At 49.5% G+C, this 26,267-nt stretch overlaps 2 protein-coding genes across 2 annotated transcripts; both read right to left on the reverse strand.

Moving 5' to 3' along the window:
- Positions 1 to 1,028: 1,028 nt before the first annotated feature.
- Positions 1,029 to 2,316, reverse strand: LOC144105678 (uncharacterized). Its single transcript, XM_077638783.1, has 2 exons — positions 1,729 to 2,316; positions 1,029 to 1,222 (listed from the first exon to the last, which is right to left on the reverse strand). Exon 1 carries the CDS (start codon positions 2,236 to 2,238, stop codon positions 1,768 to 1,770), a length of 471 nt encoding a protein of 156 aa, XP_077494909.1. The 5' UTR covers positions 2,239 to 2,316; the 3' UTR covers positions 1,029 to 1,222; positions 1,729 to 1,767.
- Positions 2,317 to 12,669: 10,353 nt separating this feature from the next.
- LOC144105679 (uncharacterized) lies at positions 12,670 to 13,966 on the reverse strand. The gene is made up of 2 exons (XM_077638784.1): positions 13,343 to 13,966; positions 12,670 to 12,737 (listed from the first exon to the last, which is right to left on the reverse strand). The coding sequence occupies exon 1, from the start codon at positions 13,886 to 13,888 to the stop codon at positions 13,376 to 13,378; it is 513 nt and encodes a 170-aa protein (XP_077494910.1). The 5' UTR covers positions 13,889 to 13,966; the 3' UTR covers positions 12,670 to 12,737; positions 13,343 to 13,375.
- Positions 13,967 to 26,267: the final 12,301 nt, after the last annotated feature.

The raw sequence follows: 26,267 nt of genomic DNA on the forward strand, positions 1-26,267 counted from the left end.
ACGGAAGGAGACTGAAGAAATTTAGTATCTGTGCATGCAGGCAGGGCGTGGTATTCACTATTTAATGTACTGCATAAGTCCCGCACAAAGCATCAATCAGGACGCATTGGTTCCAAGCTTGCGTGGAAGGACTGCAATGAAATGCAGTGTAATGTTCAGGTAAATACGTCAAGGTGAAGCAATTATTCAGTAATGTCCGCTTAAGAACAGCCATACGCCTACAAACTCCGATTTTTTTGTTTTACCGTGAATATTGAGTTCTACAAACACAACCGGGTCTATGGGGAACCTGCGCTGCCAAGGCGGCACTGCAGTTGTTTCATCCGGCGACTGAAAACTGCTGGTGTTAGCCGCTTGGGCCGCTGCAAACGCGAGAACACATTGTGCGCGATTAGATACCCGCGTTTGGCTGATAGCATTCACTGCCTAGCTTCTCTCGGCGTAGCCCAGATAGCTGACGCACGGCACGTGCGCCTTTGACAGAGCGCGGAGGCTGACGCCAATAAGCGCCCGAAGGTGGCGCGGAAAAGTACTAATAGCACGACCCAGAACTGCTTGCTCTTCTCGCTAGGCAGTGTTATGGAGCTGCAATCGGCACCGCAAACTTCAGCGCAAGTTCCCCATAGGTAAATGGGAGCCAGAAATCTTTTGTATCAAGTCGAACGCATGACCTGTGTCGAACAGGTGTGAAGTGTTACACCCACGATACTGTGACCCACAGGTAAAGACTGATTCTGTCGCATGAAATGGGGAAAAAATTGGTAGCTCAGCGTAAATGTGCGAGAACAGCCGTCTTGAGGCCACCCGATGCGCAGGCCAAAGTGCCGGAGAGAGCATGCTAATGAAGTAAGTATGCTAATCAAGGGGGGAGCGGGGGAAACGTGGTGGCGGTCTTTTCTTTGGGCGCTGAAAAAGGACCATCCGAAAAACGACCACCAAACAGGAAGTAAAAGCGGAGAAAAACCTTTTTATTGGCAATAAAAAACACGCAAGCAAGAGCTAGCAGAAAAAAAAAAAGCAAAGCAGGAGTACAAAATGCCGAACCCGGCAGGAGAGCCAAGCGAGAAGCAAAAAGGCAGCAGGGCATTATCTGAGCATTGCGAAGCACGTTTCATCATAAAAAAGCTAAAAAGCATAGCAGAAATGCAAAAAGGCTGGGTCGGTGTCACATGCCAGGGTCGGACGGGAGCCGCGTCACAAGGCGATGGACAGCTCGACGAGGCTGTAAAAGTGAAATGCGTGTTAGGGAGAAATACAGGGCAACGAAAAGTTACGTAATCGCGGCGGTATAGATTAGGAACACGTTAATAGCAAGCCACTGTCCGAATTGAACAGACCGCAGCAAGCACTCCTGGGCAGGAGTATGGGCTTTGACCCAAAATTCTTGACAAGAGGTACTGATGCTCACGAACAGCGTGCATGTCTGCAGCACCGAGCCACTGAAGCGGGAAAAACCATTGCGCCCAACGGCCGAGGAGTAGAAGCTATAGCTAACGCGCCCACGAAGCCATCATCGGGATACGGTAAACTGCTTGAAAGGGCACGAAAGAAAACGATAGACGGAATGCCACGGCGTGTACAACGACATAAGCGATAGCCAGGCACACTGAAATGCAAGAATAGCGAGACTGCTGCTAGTGAGCAAATACACGGGCCAGGAACAGTCACCGAAAGGCAAACAACCGGGAGGTCGGAAAAAAACCGAAACGAGATCAAGAATACACTGACCTCATCCGCTTACGAAGAAGCAAGCGGTGAGCAGGCCCCTCAAGCCTTGGCGGGGCCCTTTCCAGCAGCCTCTTCGGGGGATGTGGAAGTATCCTCGGCGCTACCTCCCATGGACGTACCGCTGCCTTCCCCAGAAGACTCGACCTGCCCTGCTAAAAGCTCCTCGCCACTGCCGGAGCCACCGCTGCCAGTGCGCACCAAGGAAGCCGCAAGGCGCGTCTTGCCCTCCGGCTTGTCCTTCGGCTTTGACCTCGGGTCGCCTGAAGGGCCGGCACCCTTGTCGCTGCCGTCTCCTGCACCGGAAGGCGCCTTGGAAATCAACGGCTCATCCATGTCTTTCAACGGAATTTCCTGATGAATTTCCTCGGAAGAACTGGTCGAGCCTGCGTGCGGCGCCTCCTGTAGCGGGTGGGGCTCCCGTTGAACGATACCCCGCTGTGGGGGTTCGTCGTCGCACCACTTGCGACAACTCTCGCAGGCTCCGCAAAGACAGTTCCTTATAGCCTCCATCGCTCGTACGACTGGTGGACCTTGTGGACGGAAAACCGAAGCGTAGATTCTTCTGGCTCGAGTGGCTTGCTTGGCCTCCTGCTGCTCCCGATGTGCCGGAATCGTCGGGGCTGCTTCGTTTTTATACGTTCCGAGCAGTGACGACACTGACGTGAGTTGGGAACCGCGCATGCGCGAACTTGTTATCGCTTCGCACCCCGTATACGTTGGCGTGAGAAAGTGCCTGGTCACGCAACGGACCGCGCAAACAACCGACAAAATTCTGCCAGAGAAATGACGAAGTGGGAAATGAATGTAATGTAAGTTTAATTTAGGTCAACTGTGCTTCGAATGCGCCTTCCTAGAAACTCAAGGTCACTGTCGTAATTCAGTACCGAGTGGTGTTTGGTGTTTTCTTTCTTTAAAGAACGGCGCATGCTGGACACGATGCCCGCACAGCTACTGATCGAATTATCTTTCCGACATAGCGTATCTCCCCTATATACACTCTTCCAGAGGCCAGCGCAATACGGCAAACAAGCACCTGTCTTGTCTTGCACTCAAGGAAAAGTTCCACATACTTGATCCTTCATGATTACTTCTTCCTCCCCTATTTTCCAATTCTGACGCAATTAGGAAAGCCAGTTTGCAATGAGCGTTTACACCCCCCATTTCCGCCGCCTTCTTAATATTGTGGCGGACTTTATGCAGGTACGGCGTAACGTCCAATTTCTTCATTCGCCCACATATCTTTGGCTTCTACGACATTCCGTTCCTTTATATCTGTTTCCTTTACAACACTGACGTTGCGCCGAAGAAGGTGTGAAAGCCATCGTCTTTCGTGTACACCATCGACACTTGCAATGACGACAAAAACTACTACGTCTTTCCGGCACCCTTCGTCTTAAAGGGCAACTGCATAAGTTTTAGAAATAGACGAGCTTAAATGAGTAGAATGTGCCAAGCTTGCACTTAACGCATACGAAGGCTTTTTGAGCTAGGATGTTAAAGGGTTACGTAATGGCCGACTATAATCGCAGTGATCTCCAAATTTCTCTGCAGCACACAGCGCCCACTGAGCGGTACATGATGACGTCATCGAAGACACCAGCACATTTCCAACACATAAACAATTGCTCTGAAGGAAAGAAACCAACGCCACTGAAGGCAATGTCCAACGAGAGTTGTTTCGCAGCATCAGACGAGGCACGACAGGGTGTGGTTCACTGCAGCGGTAACTTGAAATATTACCTTCAGTGACGTCGCGCCGAACTTGCCCGCACTTCTCGGGTGCTCTGAGGAGAAGTCTAAAATTCAATAGTCGATTACGGCACTATTTTAAATGTTAGAGCAAAAACAATTGGCATGCTTTACCTACGGCCAATAAAGATTTGAATCCTTGAATATCGCAGCATTCTCAAAAAGTGGTGCAGTTGCCCTTTAAAGAGATTCAAACAAAAAATTCCGAACGCAAAGGATACGGTTTTTTTTTTCATGGATGTGACAAGATGCCCTGGAAAGCTTCAGTCGCATAATTCGATGTGATTTTGAATGTGCACCCGCATCGAGTGACGTCAAAGTGCACTTGCCCCGATTTTTGTGACGTCATCGAACACAGTGTTTATTCACAGGAATAACCAGGGCTTGTCGGCGACGGTGACGTCATGAGGAATGTGCTAGTCCGAGCTGGCTGGTCGAAAGTGACGTCAAGCTGCATTTCAGCGCTGGCCCCGACCGACATCGAAGCAGCTGGTACAAAATTGTTTCCGACTAATTATTAAAGGCGCCCACTAGTGTTTTGAGCCCATTTTCATGATTACTGGGCCCGTAGGCTTCTTTCAAAGCAAAAGAATATCTGCTTCAAAATCTACATAGCTCTAAAAGGCAAACAAAGGTGCTGCACCACGAGACACGATCGGTCAAGCAAATGAGGTAGGTGCCACGGGCAATGTACAGTCTTGGCAAAAAGTCTTAAGGCCAAAGGCTTCAGCCGCATAACAGAGCCATTACGGCACTGTTAAAAACCGAATGACCTTGAAATGCTAGCAGAAGGTTTCTTCGTCTGGTAGAGAAGCTTCCTGCTTGACGTGTGTTTTGAATCATTCGCTAAACAGAGCACTCTAGGAACATTCATTTCGCTGCTGCCGAACGCTGTGACCTTAAGACTTTTGAACGAGGCTGTACATTTGAAACTTGTGTTCCCCGGGGCTTAAAGAAACATGCACATCGGGATATTTTCCTACTAACAATTCCGAGAGCAGAAAAAATAATGCGACAAAAAAATGGCGGCTTAGCGAAAGGAATTCCTACTTTTGACCAAAGCTGTACGTTTGAAACGTGTGTCCACTGAGCTTAAAGAAACATGCACGTCTGGATATTTTCCTACTAACAATTCCGAGACCAGATAAAATGCGAGAAAGAAAGCGGTGGTTTTAGGAAAGGTAGTTCGGTAAACCTCACAAATATCCCACAACAAAAAAAAAAGCTGTGCTTCATTGCATACACCTTGGAAAGGACGGATGCTAACACTCAGAAATAAGGTTGTCAAATTCGCTTGTTGCAAGACGCACAAACAAGTTAAATAGCTTTCATATGCGACCCCGTGTACTTGTGGAAGGTTTAAGTGCCGCTACAAGCGTACAGAAGGGGATTCTGAAGAAATTTAGCCTCTTCGCTGTCATGATGTACTGCATAAGTCGCTAAATATTTTGACAGATTTGCCTGTCTGGTTGAGTTTGAAGACTTATAATAAACTGCACATCTCGATCCAACCAAAATTTTAACTTTAACCCAACGTTTCGAAGCCAACTCGGCTCGATCCTTAATCAGGGGTGACTGAGTGCAGTAGCTAGAGTCTTTTTTTCACCCATGATGAAAGGGCCCCTAATGAAGGAGCCGAGCCGGCCTCGAACCGCTGGGTTAAAGTTAAAATTTTGGTTGGAGATGTGCAGTTTATTATAAATATGCATAAGTCGTGTACTAAGTAGCTAGTAGGGCTTATTGGTCAAAAACTTCCGTGCAAGGACTGCAGTGAAATGTACCGTAAGGCTAAGGTAAATCCGCCAAGATGCAGTACACACTAACGTTCAATTAAGCACTATACCATACGAAAAGAAGCTCCGATTTTTCGTTTACAGTTAATAGTGCGTTTCATGAACTCAACCGGGTAGCTTAGCTTACTCGGAGCCACAAATGGTCAGCAGCAAGTCGAACGCATGACCTGTTTCGAACAGGTGTGAAGTGCTATACCCACGGCACCGTCACCAACGGTTAAAGATACAATGCTTGGCACGAAAGATGGAAGGAGTTGGTATAGCTTAGTGTTAATGTGTGCAGAACAGCCTTTCTGAGGTCAGCTTATGCACTTAGTACAAGTGCGGGAGAAAGTATGGTAACTAAGTATGCGGGCGGGAATCATGGTATGTGTCCATGCCTTCGGCGCTGAAAAAGTACTATCCAAAAAAGAACAGCGGAACAGGAAGTAAAAGCGGGGCAAAATGTTTTTATTGGGAATAAAAAGCACGCAAGCACGAACCAGCATAATAAAAGTACAGCAGCAGTATAAAATGCGGGATCTGACAGGAGAGCCAAGCGAGAAGCAAAAAGGCAGCAGGGAATTCCCCGAGCATTGCAAAGCATGGAAGCACGTTTTAGCATAATAAAAGCGTAAAAAGCATGGCAGAAATGCAAAAGGCTGCGTCGGAGTCACAGTCCATCGCCGAACGGGAGCCAGGTCACAAGGCGATGGACAGCTCGACGAGGCTGAAAAGACAAAATCCGTGTCAGGTAGAAACGCAGGGTAACGAAAATGAACGTAACCGCGACGGTATAGAACAGGAGCACGTGTAATGCAAGGCACTGTCCAAAGGCAAGGGACGGACCGCAGCACGTACTAGTAGCAGTACAGACTGAAAGAAATGCTTGACAAGAGATAGGGATGCTATACGAACGCGTGCATGTCTGCAGCACCGAGGCAATGAAGCGGGACGAGTATCACGCCCCATAACTAACGCACCCGCAAAGCAATCATCGGGTCGTGGTAAGTTGTCTAGAAGTGCGGACGAAAATGATAGACGGAATGACGGCCGAAGTAGCCGAGTGCAGTGCGGAACCGTATGGCACGTACGACGACATAAGCGACAAGTAGGCACACTTCAGTTAAGTATAAAGAAACCGCAGCTATAGTTAGCAAATACACGGGCCGCGAAGAGTAACCGAGAAGCAGACAACCGGGACATCGCCAAAAACCGAAATGAGGTCACGAAGAAAACACTGACCTCATCCGCACAAGCAAGCGGTGAGCAGGGCCCATCAAGCCTTGGTGGGGCCCTTTCCAGAATCGTCTTCGGGGGACGTGGAAGTATCCTCGGCGGTACCTCCCATGGACGTCCCGCTGCCTTCCCCGGAAGTATCGAACTGCCTGGCTAACAGCTCCAAGGGCTCGGTCTCCTCGCTGCTGGCGGAGCCAGTGGTGCTTTCATGGCGCACCAACTCCGAGCAAAGGCGCACCTTGGCCTCCGGCTTCTCTTTCGGCTTCGACTTCCACCTCTGCTTCGAATCGCCTGAAGTGCTGGTGCTTCTGCTGCTACCAGATCCCGTACCAGACGGCGCCTTGGTGACCACCGGCTCGTCCACGTCTTTCAAGGGCTTTTCCTGCTGGGTGGACTCGGACGAGCCCGTCGAGGCTGTATGCCGCTGCGGCGTCTCCTGCGAGGGATGGTGGTGCTGCTGCTGGGTGTCACCCCGCGGCAGGGCTTCGCCTTGAGAGCAGCATTTGCGACAATCGTCGCACGCTCCGCAAAAGCAGCTCCTGATGGCCTCCATGGCTCGCACTGCCTGGAACGTTGGTGGGCGGAAGACCGGAACGTAGATTCTTCAGGCTCGAGTGGCGTGCTTGGCCTCCTGCTCCTCACGATGTGCGGGAACCGTCGGGGCAGCTTCGTTTTTATACGTTCCGAGCAGTGACGACACTGGCGTGATATGGGCACTGCGCATGCGCAAGCTTGTTATCGCTTCGCACCACGTACGTGGGCGTGAGAAAGTGCTTCGTCACACAAAGGCCCGCGCAAAGAACGGGCCAATTCTGCCAGAGAAATGACGTGGTGGGAAATGAATGCAATGTAAGTTTAATTTCGGTCGACTGTGCTTCAATTGCGCTTTCTTTAAAGAACGGCGCTTGTTGGATACGATGCGCGCACAGCGACTGAATCATCCTTTCGGACATAGCCTGTCTGCCCTATCTACACTTTTCCAGAGGCCAACGGAATGCGGTCAACAACAACAGTGCTGCTGCTGTTGTTGTCAGGAAGAATGAAAAGGGAAGAGCACGGGCCTGCCCACTGGCTCAAGCCGGGCCACGTGCTGAAAGTAGGAGAGTTGAAAGATACAGTCTTGCACTCGACGAAGACTTTCCCATGCTTGATCGTTCATGGCCCTTTCTTCCTCCACTCGTTTCCAATGCTGGCGCAAAGGCCAGCCAGTTTGCTATGAGCGGAAATTACAACGCTTACACCCCACCTTTCCTAAAGACGCGGGTTCGATCCCGGCTGCGGCGGTCGAATTTCGATTGAAGCGAAATTCTACAGGCCCGTGTGCTGTGCGATGTCAGTGCACGTAAAAAAACCCCAGGTGGTCGAAATTCCCGGAGCCCTTCACTACGGCGTCCCTCATAGCCTGAGTCGCTTTGGGACGTTAAACCCCCATAAACCAAACCAAACCACATTTCTGCCACCTTCTTAATATTGTGGCGGACTTTACGCAGGTACGGCATTACGTCCAATTTCTTCACTCGCTCCCACGTCATTGGCTTCTAGGGCATTCCGTTCCTTTATATCTGTTTCCTTTACAACAGTGACGTTGCGCCAAAGGAAGCGCGAAAGCCATCGCCTTTCGTGTACACCACCACACTTGATGACGACAAAAACTGCTACGTCTTTCCGACATCGTTCGCCTTAAAGGGCAACTGTATACGTTTTACAAATCGACGACCTCAAATTAGTAGAATGTGCGAAACTTGCAGGTAGCGCATACGAAGGCTTTTTGGGCTACGATATTAAAGGGTGACATAATGACTGACTAAAATCGCAGTGATATTCAAGCTTCTGTACAGCACACAGCGCCAAATGAGCGGCGCATGATGACGTCATCGAAGATACCGGCACATTTTCAACGGCTAAACAATTGCATTGAAGGAATAAAACTAACGCCACTGAATGCAAAGCCCACCGATAGTTGTTTGGCAGCATCAAACGAGGCACGGCAGGGTGCACTGACATCGCACAGCACACGGGCGCATTAGCGTTTTGCCTCCATAACGCAGCCGCCGCGGTCGGGTTCAAACCCGGGAACTCGGATCAGCTAAACCGCCGCGGTGGCTCATTGGTTAGGGCGCTCGACTACTGATCCGGAGTTCCCGGGTTCGAACCTGACCGTGGCGGCTGCGTTTTCATGGAGGAAAAACGCTAAGGCGCCCGTGTGCTGTGCGATGTCAGTGCACGTTGCGTATCCCCAGGTGGTCGAAATTATTCCGGAGCCCTCCACTACGGCACCTCTTCTTTCTTTCTTCTTTCACTCCCTCCTTTATCCCTTCCCTTACGGCGCGGTTCAGGTGTCCAACGATATATGAGACAGATCTACTGCGCCATTTCCTTTCCCCCTCCCAAAAAAAAACAATTATATAGGGTGTGCTTGATGGCAGCGGTAATTTGAAATATTCACTTCAGTGACGTCACACCGAACTTGCCAGCACTTCTCTGGTGCTTTGTGGAGAAGCCTAAAATTCAACAGTCGATCACGTCACTATTTTAAATGCTAGAGCAAAAACACTTGGCATGCTTTAAGTACAACCTATACAGATTTGAATCCTTTAATATCGCAGAGTTCTCAAAAATGGAGGAGCTGCCCTTTAAAGGGATGCAAATGATATGATTTTTTCAGAGACCTCACAAGATATCTTCTGGAATGTTTCAGGCGCGTAATTCGATGTGATTTTGAATGTTGTGCGAAGAGCTGCTCTGCATTTGCACCAGCATCGAGTGACGCCAAGGTGCACTTGCATCCAATTACTGTGACGTCATCGAACGCAGTGTTTGTTCACAGGACCAACCAGGGCTTGTCGGCTACGGTGACGTCATGAGGAACGTGCTAGTCCTAGCTGGAAGCTCGTCCGTTACGACAAGGTGCCCTTCAGCGCTCGCCCCGACCGACACCGAAGCTGCCGGTACAAAATCGTTTCTGATTAATTATTAACGGTGCGCACTAGTGTTTTGCTCATTTTCACTATCACTGGATCCGTAATACTCTTTCAAAGCAAAAAACGTTAGAGATGGCTGCGGCTACCCGCACTGAAGGAATGCGAAAGCACTGATACCTCCTCCACATTCGTTGCCTGCCCCCTTTGAGTCCATTGACGTTTGCTTCTAATTAACAAAATACTTATGTCAATACAACTTTTTGTTCGGTTAATTATCACTAATCAAACACATTTGTGTGTTTATCAGTGGGCACAGGCCACTAACCCCGGCGGGTTCGGGCTTCGTGCGAGTCAGGGGCCCTGATCAGCCGTCACCACACGCACCCTGGGGCACCGCTACGGCGGCACTCAACCTCTGCAGACAGGAGAGCCGCAAAGACACAGGCCTCCAAGTTCACAAAGGAGGCGTTTATTCATGCCGTCCTCCAGCGGTACACAGACTCAACAGTCACCCCGTCCAGGGGGCGCGCGAGGAGCAAGGCTCCGCTGCGAGCACGGAGCGACAAGAGCAATGCGGGCCGCTAGCACGCACCCGCCGCGGTGGCTCATGTGGTTAGGGCGCTCGACTACTGATCCGGAGTTCCCGGGTTCGAACCCGACCGCGGCGACTGCGTTTTTATGGAGGAAAACGCTAAGGCGCCCGTGTGCTGTGGGATGTCAGTGCACGATAAAGATCCCCAGGTGGTCGAAATTATTCCGGAGCCCTCCACTACGGCACCTAATTCTTCCTTTCTTCTCTCACTGCCTCCCTTATCCCTTCCCTAACGGCGCGGTTCAGGTGTCCAACGATGTATGAGACAGATACTGCGCCATTTCCTTTCCCCTCAAAACCAATTATTATTATTATTATTAGCACGCCCCTGCAGGAGACTCTCCCCGCGGCAGTGCTGTGATCTGTCTCGTGTCGGCCGTTGGGCCGTCTGCGAGAGAGAGTGGGCAGTCAACGCAAGGTGCGCCTGTCGGAGGTCGCCGGACCCCTGGAGAGGCTCGAGCAGCTGCGTGTCGAAGACCCGCGCTGGCGAGCTCGAGTATGAACTGGTCCGAACGGCAAAGGCCGGCCCGGACGAACAGTAGCGTACGTACCTTACGCTGTCTCGGAGGAGTCTCTGGGCTCCTCTCAGACCGCGGCCGCACAAGCGGGTCCCGAATTCCCGCCAAAAGGCACCAATGGCAAAGGCCCTTGGGACGCCAAGGCGGAGCTGCGGCCGAATGACAGTGATAAGTCACCCAGCCGCTCTCCGTCGCCTGATGCAGGGGAAAGGGAAAGAGGAGAACAACGCGGGATGCTGGCAACAGCGGCGCAAAGGTAACGGCCGCAAGCCCGTATTCCCACACATTTCAATCAATTTCAGACTTTACTTTTGCTTATTTGCCTAATGTTCCACTATTTGGTCGTACACGCCTGTTTTCCCGTCCGCCCACTCTATCGACGTCCACGCAATTTTCACGTTTCTTATATTATTGACTAATTAACTAACGATCATCCCGTTGACATCACGTTTTTTGCGCATCATAATCTATCGATCACAACCATTCATTCAATGCTCTCTTCTGATAACGTCACAATCGCTGCGGACAGGTTTTGGTGACATGACCCTGTCGACGTAGCTCTAAAAGGCCCACAAGGACGTTGCGCCATGAAGCACGATCGACCAAGCAGTGATGTACGTGCAACGGGCAAATTACGTTTGAAACGTGTGTTCCCCTGGGGTTAATTAAAGAAACATGCACGTGTGCATATTTTCGTATTAATTCCGAGAGCTCTTAAATGCGACAAAAAAAAATTACGATGGCCTGCCCCTTTTAGGCCAGGATATACGTAGCGTAAGCGCGGTGACATCTAGTTCGGAAGAGTTATTATATATAAGAAAGGCGCGCATTCATTACTTGCGCCTTTATTCACGGTTAAACCTTCAGCGGTCGTGGCCCTGGTTCGATTCCCAGCCTCGACACAGGGTTTTTTTTATTCAGTGAGTGTGCAGGGGCGGGGGGGGGGGGTGACCACGTGGTCGGTCACGTGGTGCGGAGCAGCTGCCGGCAGCGCGGCGCTGTGGCTTGTCACGTGGTGCGGCTTCCAGAGGATGCGCAAACGGACGAGGCGCCGCGTAGCCGGCGCGCCAGCTGTGCGTCGTGTGACGTCAGTGTTCCTCGCGCATGCACAGCACGGCTCTCCAGGAGCCACGCGAAGCTGCTCAACCTCGGCCACTGTAGCTTACGCTGCAAAAAGCGGCGGTTTTAGCCAAGGTAGTTCCGTAAGCATCACAGGTATCCCCAACAAAAAGAACCCTGCTGTGCTTCGTCGCATGCAGCTTGGAAAGGACGGATGCTAGCATTTCGAAACTTGGCTGTGAAGTTCGTTAGTTGCAAGACGAACTGCCAAGGTACATTGATTTCATGACTCCACGTATTTTCGGAATACTTAATTACCGCTACAAGGTTACAGAAGGGAATTCTGATGAGGAGATGAGCTGGGATGGCGGGGCATAATATGCACCAATCAGTTATGTATACCGTATAAAACGCGTGACTAAGTATCAAGCGGTATGTATTGGTTCCAAATTTGCGTGCAAGGACTGCAGTGAAACTTGGTGTAATGTTAAGGGCAACCCGCCCAGCTAAAGCAATTATTCAATAACGTTAAGCACTACCATATGACAAGAAGCTCCCATTTTTCGTTTACCGTTAATAGTGCGTTCTATAAACCCCACCTGGTAACTAACTGGGAGCCCAAAATCTTAGGAGCAAGTCGAACGCATGACCTCTCCTGAACAGCTGTAAAGTGTCTATACCCACGCCACTGTGGCCCAGCGGTAAATATGGAATCTGTTGTATGCAATGGGGGAAAGGTCGTAGGTTAGCACCAAAGTGCCAGAAACAGCCGTTCTGGGGTGACCCGACGCGCAGGGCAAAAGGGCCGGAGAGAGCGCGCGAGTGATGTGGGGGAGTGCGCAGGGGTGGTCCTTTCCTTCGATGCACAAGGACTGTCCGAAAAACGACAGCGAAGCAGCAAGTAAAAGCGGAGCAAAATTTTTTTTATTGGCAATAAAAAGCACGCAAGCGCGAGCTCGCATAATAAAAGAAGCGAAGCAGGAGTACAAAATGTCGAATCTGGCGGGAGAGCCAAGTTAAAAGCAAAAAGGCAGCAGGGCATTGTGAAGCACGTTAAAGCGTAATAAAAGCATAGAAGAAACGCGAAAAGGCTGCGTCGGAGGCCCAAGCCAGGGTCGTACGGGAGCCAGGTCACAAGGCGATGGACAGCTCGACGAGGCTGAAAAGAAGAAAAGAATATTAGGGAGAATATAGGGGAATTACAACTAACGCAACTGCGAGGCACACAATAGGAGCAGGTTTATGACAAGACATTGTCTGAAGGTAAGGAAGAATGTAGAAGGAACGAAGCGCAGCAAGCACTCCTGGAGGGCAGTATATGATGTGAAAGAAAATGCATGACAAGAGGTATCGATTGCAGTTCGAGAACATACGGTAGCTGCCACGTAAACGTGCGGCTGGACGCAAACTGCGTGCATGTGGGCAGAACCCAACCGCTGAAGCGGGCAAACTAGCCTGTCCCACCGGCGAGGAACAAACTATAGTTAACGCGTCCGCAAAGCAATCATCGGGACATGGTAAATTGTTTGGAAGTGCGGACGAAAATGATGGTCTAAATGACTAAATGACGGTCGAAGTAGCCGAGTGCAGTGCGGAACCGTATGGCACGTAAGACGACATAAGCGACAACTAGGCGCTTTGTAGTTAAGTATAGAGAAACCGCAGCTATGGTTAGCAAAAACACGGGCCGCGAGGAGTAACCGAGAAACAAACAACCGGGACGTCGCCAAAAACCGAAATGAGGTTACGAAGAAAACACTTCACCTCATCCGCACAAGCAAGCGGTGAGCAGGCCCCTCAAGCCTTGGTGGGGCCCTTTCCAGAATCGTCTTCGGGGGACGTGGAAGTATCCTCGGCGGTACCTCCCATGGACGTCCCGCTGCCTTCCCCGGAAGTATCGAACTGCCTGGCTAACAGCTCCGAGGGCTCGGTCTCCTCGCTGCTGGCGGAGCCAGTGGTGCTTTCATGGCGCACCAACTCCGAGCAAAGGCGCACCTTGGCCTCCGGCTTCTCTTTCGGCTTCGACTTCCACCTCTGCTTCGAATCGCCTGAAGTGCTGGTGCCTCTGCTGCTACCAGATCCCGTACCAGACGGCGCCTTGGTGACCACCGGCTCGTCCATGTCTTTCAAGGGCTTTTCCTGCTGGGTGGACTCGGACGAGCCCGTCGAGCCTGTGTGCCGCTGCGGCGTCTCCTGCAAGGGATGGTGGTGCTGCTGCTGGGTGTCACCCCGCTGCTGGGCTTCGCCTTGAGAGCAGCATTTGCGACAATCGTCGCACGCTCCGCAAAAGCAGCTCCTGATGGCCTCCATGGCTCGCACTGCCTGGAACGTTGGTGGGCGGAAGACCGGAACGTAGATTCTTCTAACTCGAGTGGCTTGCTTGGCCTCCTGCTCCTCACGATGTGCGGAAACCGTCGGGGCAGCTTCGTTTTTATACGTTCCAACCAGTGACGACACTGGCGTGAGTTGGGGACCGCGCATGGGCAAGCTTGTTATCGCTTCGCACCACGTACGTGGGCGTGAGAAAGTGCTTCGTCACACAAAGGCCCGCGCAAAGAATGGGAAAAATTCTGCAAGAGGAATGACGCAATGGGAAATGAATGTCATGTAAATTTAATTTAGGTCAACTCTGCTCCAAATGCGCCTACCTAGAAACTGAAGGCCACTGTCGTAATTCAGTACCTAGTGGTGTTTTTTGGATACGATGCGCGCGCAGCGACTGAATCATCCTTTCGGACATAGCCTGTCTGCCCTATCTACACTTTTCCAGAGGCCAACGGAATGCCGTCAACAACAACAGTGCTGCTGCTACTGCTGTTAAGAAGAATGAAAAGGAAAGAGCACGGGCCTGCCCACTGGCTCAAGCCGAGACACAACCGCTGCCACGTGCTGAAAGTAGGAGAGTTGAAAGATACAGTCTTGCATTCGACGAGGGCTTTCCCATGCTTGATCCTTGATGGCCCTTTCTTCCTTTCCTGGTTTCCAATGCTGGCGCAAAGACCAGCCAGTTTCAAATGAGCGGAAAACCCAACGCTTACACCCTACCTTTCCGCCACCTTCTTAATACTGTAAGCGGGTCTTTATGCAGGTACGACATTGAGTAGGATTTCTTCATTCGCTCCCACCTCAGCCACTTCTAGGGCATTCGGTTCCTTTATATCTGTTTCCTTTACAACACTGGCGTTGCGCTTCGAGAAGGCGCGAGAGCCAACGTGTTTCGTGTACGCCGTCGACACTTGATGACAAAAACTACTACGTCTTTCCGGCATATGCTTCGGAAATCGACGAGCTTAAATTAGTAGAATGTGCCAAACTTGCAGGTAACGCATACGAGGGCTTTTTGGGCTAGGATTTTAAAGGGGGACGTAATGGCTGACTGAAATCGCAATGATCTTCAAGCTTCTCCACAGCACACAGCGCCAAATGGGCGGCGCATGATGACGTCATCGAAGATAACGGTACATTTTCAACGCATAAACAATTGCTCTGAAGTAAAGAAACCGACGCCACTGAAGGCAAAGTCCATCGAGAGTTGTTTGGCAGCATAAAACGAGACGCGGCAGGGTGTGGTTGATGGCAGCGGTAATTTGAAATCTTCACTTCAGTGACGTCACACCGAACTTGACCGCACTTCTCGGGTGCTCTGAGGAGAAGCCTAAAATTCAATAGTCGATTACGTCACGACTTTAGTGCTAGAGCAAAGACACTTGGCGTGCTTTACATACAACCTACATAGACTTGATTCCTTGAATATCGGAACGTTCTCAAAGAGTGGTGCAGTTGCCTTTTAAAGAAATGCAAACAAAAAATTCCGAATGCAAAGGATCTAGCTTTTTTAGATACCTTCTGGCAGAATTCAGTCGCATAATTTGATATGATTTTGAATGTTGTCCAATGAGCTGCTCTGCATTTGCACCCGCATCGAGTGACGTCAAAGTGCACTTGCCCCAATTATTGTGACGTCATCGAACACAGTGTTTATTCACAGGAATAACCGGGGCTTGTCGGAGACGGTGACGTCATGAGGAATGTGCTAGTCCGAGCTGGCTGGTCGAAAGTGACGTCAAGCTGCATTTCAGCGCTGGCCCCGACCGACATCGAAGCTGCCGGTACAGAATCATTTCTGATCAAATATTAACGGTGTCCACAAGTGTTTTGAGCTCATATTCAAGATTACTGAACCCGTAGGCCTCCTTCAAAGCAAAAAGTATCTGCACCCCATCAAAATCCACATAGCTCTAAAAGGCAAACAAGAGTGTTGCACCACGAGACACGATCGGTCAAGCAGTGAGGTAGGTGCCACGGGCGATGTACAGTCTTGGCAAAAAGTCTTAAGGCCAAAGGCGTCTCGATTGAGCCGCACCATTACGGCACTGTTAAAAACCGAATGACCTTGAAATGCTAGCAGAAGGTTTCTTCGTCCAGCTTCCTGCTTGGCTTGTGTTTTGCATCATCCCCTAAACGGAGCACTCTAGGAACATTCATTTCGCTGCAGCTGAACGCTGTGACCTTATGACTTTTGAACGAGGCTGTACATTTGAAACTTGTGTTCCCCGGGGCTTAAGGGCGACACGGGTCTTTGGCACCAAAAAATGACCAAAAAGTCGAATTTTCGAAAATGGCATTTTCGGAATCTACAACTATTATTCTCCAGTTTCACAAATTTTTGTCTCCCAGAAATCAATATTTTTGCCGTATTACGAAATGTAAATCACCGCGTCACCTGATTTTGTGCATGAGCAGACGATAAAAACGGTGCATTTTCTACTCCCCGGAACGCTCGTCTCAGCGCGCCGATCGCAGCCATCTTGGTCTCGTTTGAAAGAAGACTCTCTACGCTTCAATTTCCCGCCGCTTGTGCTTGCATGCCCTGAATGGCCGCGGAGAAAAAGAAGCACAAACAACAAAGAAAGCGCGAGGTCCGATTCGCTGATATGAGCACGTGACTGAAACGAGCCCTCCCATTGGCGGATTCTCGCATGCTTCGTCTGCTAGGCTTGCTGCTGGTCGCTGGCAGACGCGTCCCCGGCGCCATTTTGTTGAAAGAAGCGAGACCGACGCACAACGATGTCGCCGATTAAATTCCACTCGCGGCACAAGTTCGGTCAGAGGAAAAGAAATAAGCGAGTCAACAACCTTCCTTCACGTCCTGCATCATCGGAAAGCACCGATAATGCGCAAGAGCCAGCGGCCGGTGAAGCGGCGTCAGCGGACGTCGACGTAAGCCTAACGAGCTCGGCGACAGCTACGCACAGCGGCCGCATACGCTGCGACACCAGGATGCTACAGCGTTCGGAATTGCTCGAAATCGAAGCGAAAGCTAAAGAAAAGCTACAAGCTCTCGATTCGACTTCAGCAACGCAGAGGAAACAGGATTTCATCGGCAACTGCGACGATCGCCCGCTTCGAGACGCCAACGGCAGTGTACACGATACTGCGTTCACTATTGTGAATCTGGAATGTTTCACCGAACTGCTGAGTGCCGTCAAGTGCAAGGTGTGTGGCGGAAACGTGGACGTTTCTAAAGGTGATCGTGAATACGGTTTAGCCGTGAGGCTCGCTCTCTTGTGCGTGAACTGCGGCGAGATTTCATCTGCGTGGAGTTCGCCGCGCGCTCAAGGGAGCCAAAAAATAAGTCCATTTACTGTTAATATTCTTGCTGCACGGGCAATGCAAAGTACGGGAAATCGGCAAACCGCACTGAACGATGTCTTTGCAGTAATTTTGAAGTAAATTTTACGAAGCAGTTCCTGATGGCCTCCATAGCTCGTACTGCCTGGAACGTTGGTGGGCGGTGGTGGTGAAAAGCCTTTCTTTACTGAAAGAGGTGAGGCTCTTTAAAGAGCCCCATTCCTCTCTGGTAGGGTTGGGGTGGGGGGAGAGCTGAGTTGCGCTGTCCAGCCCAAACCATGTGGTAGGTGTCAGCCACCTCCCCACAGTGTCACGAGGTCATCACCGAGTCATGACAAGAAGGGTGTGGCCGTTCGATGCACTGCGTAGCCGGTAAGCAAACGTAGAGAATGAGACAGAGGCGTGTTAAGAGGTGACAACAACTAAAAAACATTTACAGATTCAATAGGAGTAAAGGCGCACCTTGGTCTCCGGCTTCTCTTTTGGCTTCGACTTCGGCTCGCCTGACGGGCCGGTACTACTGCTGGTGCCAGATCCCGTACCAGACGGCGCCTTGGTAACCGCAGGCTCGTCGAGCCTGGAGAGCTTTTACAGGAGAGGAATGGAAATTTTACAAAACAATTTTACGAAGCAGTTCCTGATGGCCTCCATCGCTCGTACTGCCTTGAACGTTGGTGGGCGGTGGTGGTGGTGGTGAAAAGCCTTTATTTAATGAAAGAGGTGAGGCTCTTTAAAGAGCCCCATTCCTCTCTGGTAGGGTTGGGGTGGGAGGAGAGAGCTGAGTTGCGCTGGCAAGCCCAAACCATGTGGTAGGTCATCACCGAGTCATGACAAGAAGGGTGTGGCCGTTCGATGCACTGCGTAGCCTGTAAGCAAACGTAGAGAATGAGACAGAGGCGTGTTAAGAGGTGACAACAACTAAACAACATTTATAGATTCGATATAGGAGGAAAGGCGCACCTTGTCCTTTGGCTTGTCCTTTGGCTTCTGCTCGCCTGACGGGCCGGCACCCTTGTCGTTGCCAGCTCCTGTACCGGACGGCGCCTTCGTGACCACCGGCTCGTCCATGTCTTTCAAGGGCTTTTCCTGCTGGGTGGACTCGGACGAGCTGGTCGAGCCTGGAGAGCGTTTACAGGAGAGGAATGTAAATTTTACAAAACAATTACCACGGACTGCTGAAAAACACACATCGCAGTAAATACGCTGAATTAAGTTATACATTTCAATTAGAGATTGTCTACAGAGATAACGACGAAGGAGCGAGTCCAATTAGCGACAGTTGAAAAGAAAGTTCAGAAGGTGAGCGAACATACAGTTGACCGCGGAGAGCGCGGCGCACAGACTCCGAGCAAACTTGGTAGGAACACTCGAGGAACTTGGTAGGAACTTGGTAGGCACACCTGGAAGTCTAAACGAATCGGCCACACGGCGGAGGAGGGCCTCTGGAATGAGACATTGTGTAAAGAGGTGAGCAAAGTCTTCACGACCACCACGGAACGGACAAACTGGTGGCAGGCTCGCCCGCGTGTAACGCCCTGCTGCGGACGGGGAGACAATCTCGTGTAAGACGAATCATTAACGAGGACCTGCTGGCAACCAGAAAGTTTGCTAATGTCAATTTCCAACGCGGGCCTAGATGGGTTAGGTCCCGCCTACTATACCTGGGTGGAAGACTGGGTACTATAGATGACTGGCCAAGTTTTTTTAACGGCGTAGTCGGATTGATCGCATCGGCCTGCATGCCACGGATGCTCTCGAGGCAGTTAACTTATACCATATTAACTCGATTACTTGAGCTGGACTTATAGCTAAGGTGCGAGTCAAGCCAAAAGGGAAAAGACGCAAACCCAAGAGTTGGTGGGATGAGGAGGTCAAGAGGGCAATAGAGAAACGTCAGGAAGCGTCCAGGGAGCACAGATATGCCAAGAAGAGGGGGAAACCAGAAGCTGAAGTTAGAGAAAATGGGATACCTTCATAAAGTCTAGAAGGGAAGCATCCTGTTTGATTAATGTGAAAATTAGAAGAAAGGGTGCCCAATGTATGTCAAAAGTAAATAAAAAGGATAGAAAAGCAGCTCAGAAATCCTGGAAACATCGAAATACAATGAGTAATAAGACTAGGCTAGAGCAAATGTTTATTGTTACAGATCAGGATATTCGACTAGATGGGGATGAAGCGATACAACACATAGGAACAAGGATGAAAGAAAAATTTAAAGAAAGATATGTTACACATAATTTATCGAAGGAGGATAGACCGGTTACTGTAATAGCTTCACTTGAGCAAAAAGAGTGGAAAGGGCAGAGAAGAAGGCTCCTAGTGACACGTCGACAGGACCAGATGGTATTCCGATTATGTTGATAAAGAAGTTAGGCCCAAAATCTAAGCAAGCATTAATACAGGTATACAGTGAACAAAATGATAGTGGATGAGAAAGTCCCCGATGAATAGCGATTAAGTAGAATGAACATGATATATAAGGGAAAGGGGGACAAAGCAGACGTAAGTAACTATCGCCCCATAACAGTGACGTCTGTGGTTTACAGGGTGGTGATGCAAATTATAAAGGATAGACTGCAGGCTTGGGTGAAGAACGAGGGGGTGTTAGGGGAACTACAGGATGGGTTCCGGAAGCACAGGAGGTTGTAGGACAATCTGTTTTCATTGACGCAGTGTATAGAAATTGCGGAAAAGGAACATAGGCCCTTATTGCTAGCATTTCTGGATATTAGGGGAGCCTACGACAGCGTTATTCAAGAGTATCTGTGGGACATACTGGGCACATTGGATGTGGGAGATGGAGTAATTAAGCTTTTAAAAGATTAAGCGCCCCGAGTGTAACAGCACCTTCGCGGTCCCGCCGCCGCGGTACGAAACTCTGTCCGCAACATCGAGAACACTGTTGAAGTCCCCAACCAAAACAACCCCCGAGGGTCCGACCAGGTGCGCATCCAGAGAGGAAAAGAATGCACCCTGGTCACGGCCTTTGCATGGAGCATATACAATCGATAGACAGAACGCGGCCATCAGCATCCGTGGAGTGGCGCAAAACAGCGCCGCGGAAGCGCTTCATATGCATGATCGGTATACACCACGCGCACCCGATGTCCCATAGCTCCAAGAAGACCTGGTGCAAAATGTTCTGTCGAAGTTTTGGACTTAAAAGTCTCTTGCAAGACCAGAATATCTATGTTCCTAGCACGCGCTAGCTCTATTACCTCTGCTTGTTGCGAGCGGCGAGAGATGCCGCGACAGTTTATAGTTGCGATCATAAGAGAGGAAGCCATAGCGGTAGCTTTTTTTTTTTTTGGAAAGGCAGCTAGTACCACGACCAATTAAAGTGAAGCGAACACAGCAGAGGGGATCAAGAGACTTGAACTGATTAGGGGGTCTCCGCGGGCGAGGCATCGTTTGATGTCTCATCCCCAGAGGTATACATGGCTTGCACTGACGTAGCTGGGAACCCTGGGATACTGTTCCGCCATGTTGGTGCAGTCGCAGCGGCCGTGGTGCACTTGATGCAATTCGCGCGTACGGTGTACTTCGACGGCGTTGCGATGGTTATCTGCGCTGTTGTTGGATGCTCCAACCGCACTTGTTGGGCGAAATCAACAAACACAAACTTTTTTCGTCTTCCAAAGGTCACCGAGCATCAAGGTGACCGTGCGAAAGCTTTATGCGCGAAGCGACGGGAGGTGTGGCTGGCTCGTATAAAACGTGCCGATCTCAACACCGAAAGGACGGGCATACATGTTTGCGGCGCCCACTTCGTAAAAGGTAAGTCCGGTGCATATGCACAGTGTTTATGTAGGTGCGTGACGTACAAGCATAGCGGAAAATCTCATTTTAAACAAATTTTTCTTGCATTTTGTAGGCAGACAATCAAAACTGTGGGAGGAGACGGACCCGGACTGGGCCCCTACGCTTTTGATCGGCTACAGCGCAAAACATGGTGATCCCGGTCGCCACGCTCGCGCGGCAAGACGACGGACCCAGAAACGCGCGGCTCAAGCGGAGTGTCAGGCTGAGGAGTCGGGAACAATGGAGGCTACGAATCCAAATTAACATTGGGCACATCTCTGCGAAGGCACACGTCACTGTCGATCTTGTCGCGCTACCGGACCGTCGAAAACGGCAACAGCGATGAGCTTGATCACTTAATGCGGGTCATAGTGCGCGACGCGACAGGCGAGACCTAAATTGTTGGTCGACAAATCTGTAGCGAGCGATAACAATCTCTCCACGCATGACCGTTTCTTTTTTGCGCAATAACTTGTTGGGTTTCTAAACTAAGATAAACCAGCAACGGTTCCTTTCATATGCCCATAAAAATAGAATAACTCGTGATTTAATCTGAAGTCGTCCAGGTTCAGTACATATGAAGAAATGAATCACTAGCCTGACAGTTTGTAAACAGTTCTTTTTAAAACTTTACTGAGTGATTGCTTACACTCAGTCACTTGTGGATTTAATAACCGTTATTTCTTTACTCTAATCCTTACAAAGATCAATGCCCTGCGGCTTACCTCTCCAAGTAGAAGCACCTTGTGCCCTTGCAGCTGTTTTGCCGACAGTCCCTTCACCCAGCCGCTAGTGAAATAATTATGCGCCTCGGTGGACTTAAACGCCTTCATTTCTTCAAGGGTCAGAAAGCTTGCAGAAAAAAACAAGGTAATTGACGATGTCACCGTAACAAATCTCTGGAAATATGTCGACATCGCTTGTGTCCGTTCCCGGCCGCAGCATGAACGGGTCGATATTATCGCAGAGACGCACTTTTTCCGCATACCGAACGCGCTCCGACCCCGTAAGATCTAAGCGGTAGGTAGCGTCTAAAGGCTGCTTACTGAGAAGCGGCGGCATGCCACACAAAAGGCAACAAAATTGCACGTGTTACCACTAGCGAGGAAACGCGTGTGACCCGCACTCCACCGACTCCGCACAGACTGCACCAACATGTCCGCCGCAGCGCGCGCCGCCGGACGTGACGTCACATGCAAACCATGTATGGACCTCCTTCACCCCGCGACGTCACGAAGATGCGGTGGCGCTGATGTTAGCAGCGACTTTCGCATGGTAGGCAAAACAGGTTCCGCTTGCCCGTGTCTACCGCAGCTGCCGCAGCTACCGGCGGCTGCTTCAAGCCTGTGCACTGCAGAAGCAGCATGTATTGACCAGCTGCGTCGCTGCTGGATCCGCGCAGTAGCATAAAAAAATATTAAATTAGCCTCGATAGGTTTCTCGCGCATAAATGCCGCATTCGGAAACTGGCTAACAGGCATTGGGCCACGGTAGTAAAGCGCGAAGTCTGGGAGTCGATAGGCACTGCCACTCAATGCACTTAATACATGCAAGTTACTGCGTTCATTCACCTGAACTTCAGGATAGTAGGCTGATAATTGCTCAAGGAAAAAAAATACATGTAGCTGCACACGTACTTATCACCTTGAGCCGGAGTGCACGGGGCGCCGACAGGTTCACTCGCCCCCAAGGAATGCGATTTTTTTTTTGTTAATAGCACACCATGTTTAAATGGCACGTTTTGTGACATTTAATATTTACTTGAAACTGTTTCTTGATATGACGACGTAATTATATCATTCGAGTAGAAAGAAGTCTGGTAAGTTGTGCCAATCTTGCGCGGTCGCGTTGGTGTGCTTAGAATAGCGTACCTTAAGTGTGCTAAACGCCATATGCTTTTTCATTGCATCATGCATGTGTCATGTTTCATGAGGTAATACATGATCGCGAAGCTTGTTTGGAAAGAAGCAGCCGCAGGCGTGCTACTAACAGACACGTGGCGAGATTGAGAGGGGACGCGGCATGAAAAGTGTTTTCGTTCTTCATGCATGCGATATGTAACTAAACTTGGTGCAAATATGAAATTCCTACGCTAGTTTCAGTCATTCCTTTTATTTATAGCTATACCTGGTGCAGTTCTGGGTAAATATAATTAACACCGTCGTCAAGTTCCCCCAAGGTCTCAAATAACTGAGTAGACAGTGCGCAGTTTTTTTATGCCAGCACGTACATAAAGCCCTGTTCTGTACGATGACGCGATTAGTTCTTTTTCTATATGATCAGTACTTATGCAAGCATAGTTACATGAAAACGTTTCGTACAAGAAATAACTAGCACAGTACTGCACGTGTAGGGAAAAAAATCGAGAGATTTATTACGCTCCTCAACGTCTCAGGAATAGTTTGCGACAAATGGAATCATTTGATTTTCATGCGAATTACGAAGGTGAGTGGTCCAGTCGCAGAAAATGTGAGAGGTCAGAAAACGAACCTTAAATTTTATTCCCTGTTTATGGCATCTTCGCTTTCGCTTTGGTCAAAGAAATGCGGCACTGAAATCAAAGAAATTACCTCACAATTTTTGACGACCGCACTTCTAAAAAGCGTAATTTATAAATTTGTACTCAATATTTTGCTATAATTTTTCGTCACGAAACTAGACTTCAGGGCTAGGAAAGAAAATAATTCTAGAAATCAAAAATTTTCACCAAATTGACCAGCTTAACAAGAGGACAAGTCGGCCTGGCTGGTGCGTGGTCATGCGGCTAAAAACAGCGCTAAGCGAGACAGGAGATCGGGAACACGACGCTGTCCCCACATTTCGCGCAGCGCGACACGTACGTATGTCAGCTAGCAGACGATGAGCGCATGTCTGCTCCGACGAAACAACGCCAGCACTTCCCCTCACTGCTGTCCCGAAGTAAAATCATTCCGGCTAGTGCAGAGTGTCAAAACTTGTTTTATTCAATGCCTAGCACATAAATAAACGGCAGGAACGCTTTCTAGATGTTTACTACTAACCATATATACAATACACAGTGGCAAACTATTTCTCTTTATAGGCCGCACGTGGACAACGCGAGCTCGTGTACTTCGACAAATTACTAAGTTGGAAGCATCGACCATTGCTATGATTCGCAGAAACTGGAAACGCGCCTACAAGCCTTGAAAACCCGCGCACAACACCTATCCGCGACGCCACTCCCCGACCTTTTGCCTACCACGAGCTCGCTAGCGACTGCAGCGCCACCTCGTTTGTTTACAAACATGCAGGAGGTCCATAGACCTCCTGCATGTTTGTAAACAAACGAGGTGGCGCTGCAGTCGCTAGCGAGCTCGTGCTTTTGCCTACCACGAGCTCGCTAGCGACTGCAGCGCCACCTCGTTTGTTTACAAACATGCAGGAGGTCCATAGACCTCGTCAGCATCCAGTTGCACGCGAACTTCGTAGCTAGTCTACAGTCTGGTCAGCGTGGGCGCACACACAAAGAGAAGCTAATCAGACTGCTACCTGGCCGTAAAGGGAGTCCGGCCAACAGACCTACCCCCACCGTCCACAATCTGTCTTCGTATGGACCTCCTCCATGTTTGTAAACAAACGAGGTGGCGCTGCAGTCGCTAGCGAGCTCGTGGTAGGCAAAAGGTCGGGGAGTGGCGTCGCGGATAGGTATTGAGCGCGGGTTTTCAAGGCTTGTAGGCGCGTTTCCAGTTTCTGCGAATCATAGCAATGGTCGATGCTTCCAACTTATTAATTTGTTGAAGTACACGAGCTCGCGTTGGCCACATGCGGCCTATAAATAGAAATAGTTTGCCACTGTATTGTATATATGGTTAGTAGTAAACATGTAGAAAGCGTTCCTGCCGTTTATTTATGCGCTAGGCATTGAATAAAACAAGTTTTGACACTCTGCACTAGCCGGAATGATTTTACTTCGGGACAATAGAGAGGGGAAGTGCTGGCCTTGTTTCGTAGGAGCAGACGTGCGCTCATCGTCTGCTGACATACGTACGTGTCGCGCTGTGCGAAAAGTGGAGACAGCGTCGTGTCCCTGATCTCCGGTCTCGCTTAGCGCTGTTTTTAGCCGCATGACCACGCACCAGCCAAACCGACTTGTCCTCTTGTTAAGCTGGTCGATTTGGTGAAATTTTTTGATTTCTAGAATTATTTTCTTTCCTAGCCCTGAAGTCTAGTTTCGTGACGAAAAATTATAGCAAAATATTGAGTACAAGTTTATCAATTACGCTTTTTAGAAGTGTGGTCGTCAAAAATTGTGAGGTAATTTCTTTGATTTCAGTGCCGCATTTCTTTGACCAAAGCGAAAGCGAAGATGCCATAAAAGAGGGAATAAAGTTTAAGGTTCGTTTTGTGACCTCTCACATTTTCTGCAACTGGATCACTCACCTTCGTAATTCGCATGAAAATCAAATGATTCCAATTGTCGCAAACTATTCCTGAGACGTTGAGGAGCGTAATAAATCTCTCGATTTTTTTCCCTACACGTGCAGTACTGTGTTAGTTATTTCTTGTAAGAAACGTTTTCATGTAACTATGCATGCATAAGTACTGATCATATAGAAAAAGAACTAATCGCGTCATCGTACAGAATAGGGCTTTATGTACATGCTGGCATAAAAAAATTGCGCACTATTTACTCAATTATTTGAGACCTTTGGGAGACTTGACGACGGTGTTAATTATAATTACCCAGAACTGCACCAGGTATAGCTATAAATAAAAATAATTACTGAAACTAGCGTAAGAATTTCATATTTGCACCAAGTTTAGTTACATATCGCATGCATGAATAACGAGAACACTTTTCATTTCCGCGTCCCCTCTCAATCTCGCCACGTGTCTGTTAGTAGCACGCCTGCGGCTGCTTCTTTCCAAACAAGCTTAGCGATCATGTACTACCTCATGAAACATGACACATGCATGATGCAATGAAAAAGCATATGGCGTTTAGCACACTTAAGGTACGCTATTCTAAGCACACCAACGCGACCGCGCAAGATTGACACAACTTACCAAACTTCTTTCTACTCGAATGAAATAATTACGTCGTCATATCAAGAAACAGTTTCAAGTACATATTAAATGTCATAAAACGCGCCATTAAAACATGGTGTGCTATTAACAAAAAAACGCATTCCTTGGGGGCGAGTGAACCTAGCTGTACTCGGCGCCCCGTGCACTCCGGCTCAAGGTGATAAGTACGTGTGCAGCTGCATATGTCTTTTTTTTTCCTTGAGCAATT

This window comes from Amblyomma americanum, chromosome 9, assembly GCF_052857255.1.
Source record: "Amblyomma americanum isolate KBUSLIRL-KWMA chromosome 9, ASM5285725v1, whole genome shotgun sequence".
NCBI lineage: Eukaryota > Metazoa > Arthropoda > Arachnida > Ixodida > Ixodidae > Amblyomma > Amblyomma americanum.

Bases quoted from the DNA above. Each gene is read 5' to 3' on its own strand.
- LOC144105679 (XM_077638784.1), bottom strand. From the start codon at position 13,888: ATGGAGGCCATCAGGAGCTGCTTTTGCGGAGCGTGCGACGATTGTCGC.
- LOC144105678 (XM_077638783.1), bottom strand. From the start codon at position 2,238: ATGGAGGCTATAAGGAACTGTCTTTGCGGAGCCTGCGAGAGTTGTCGC.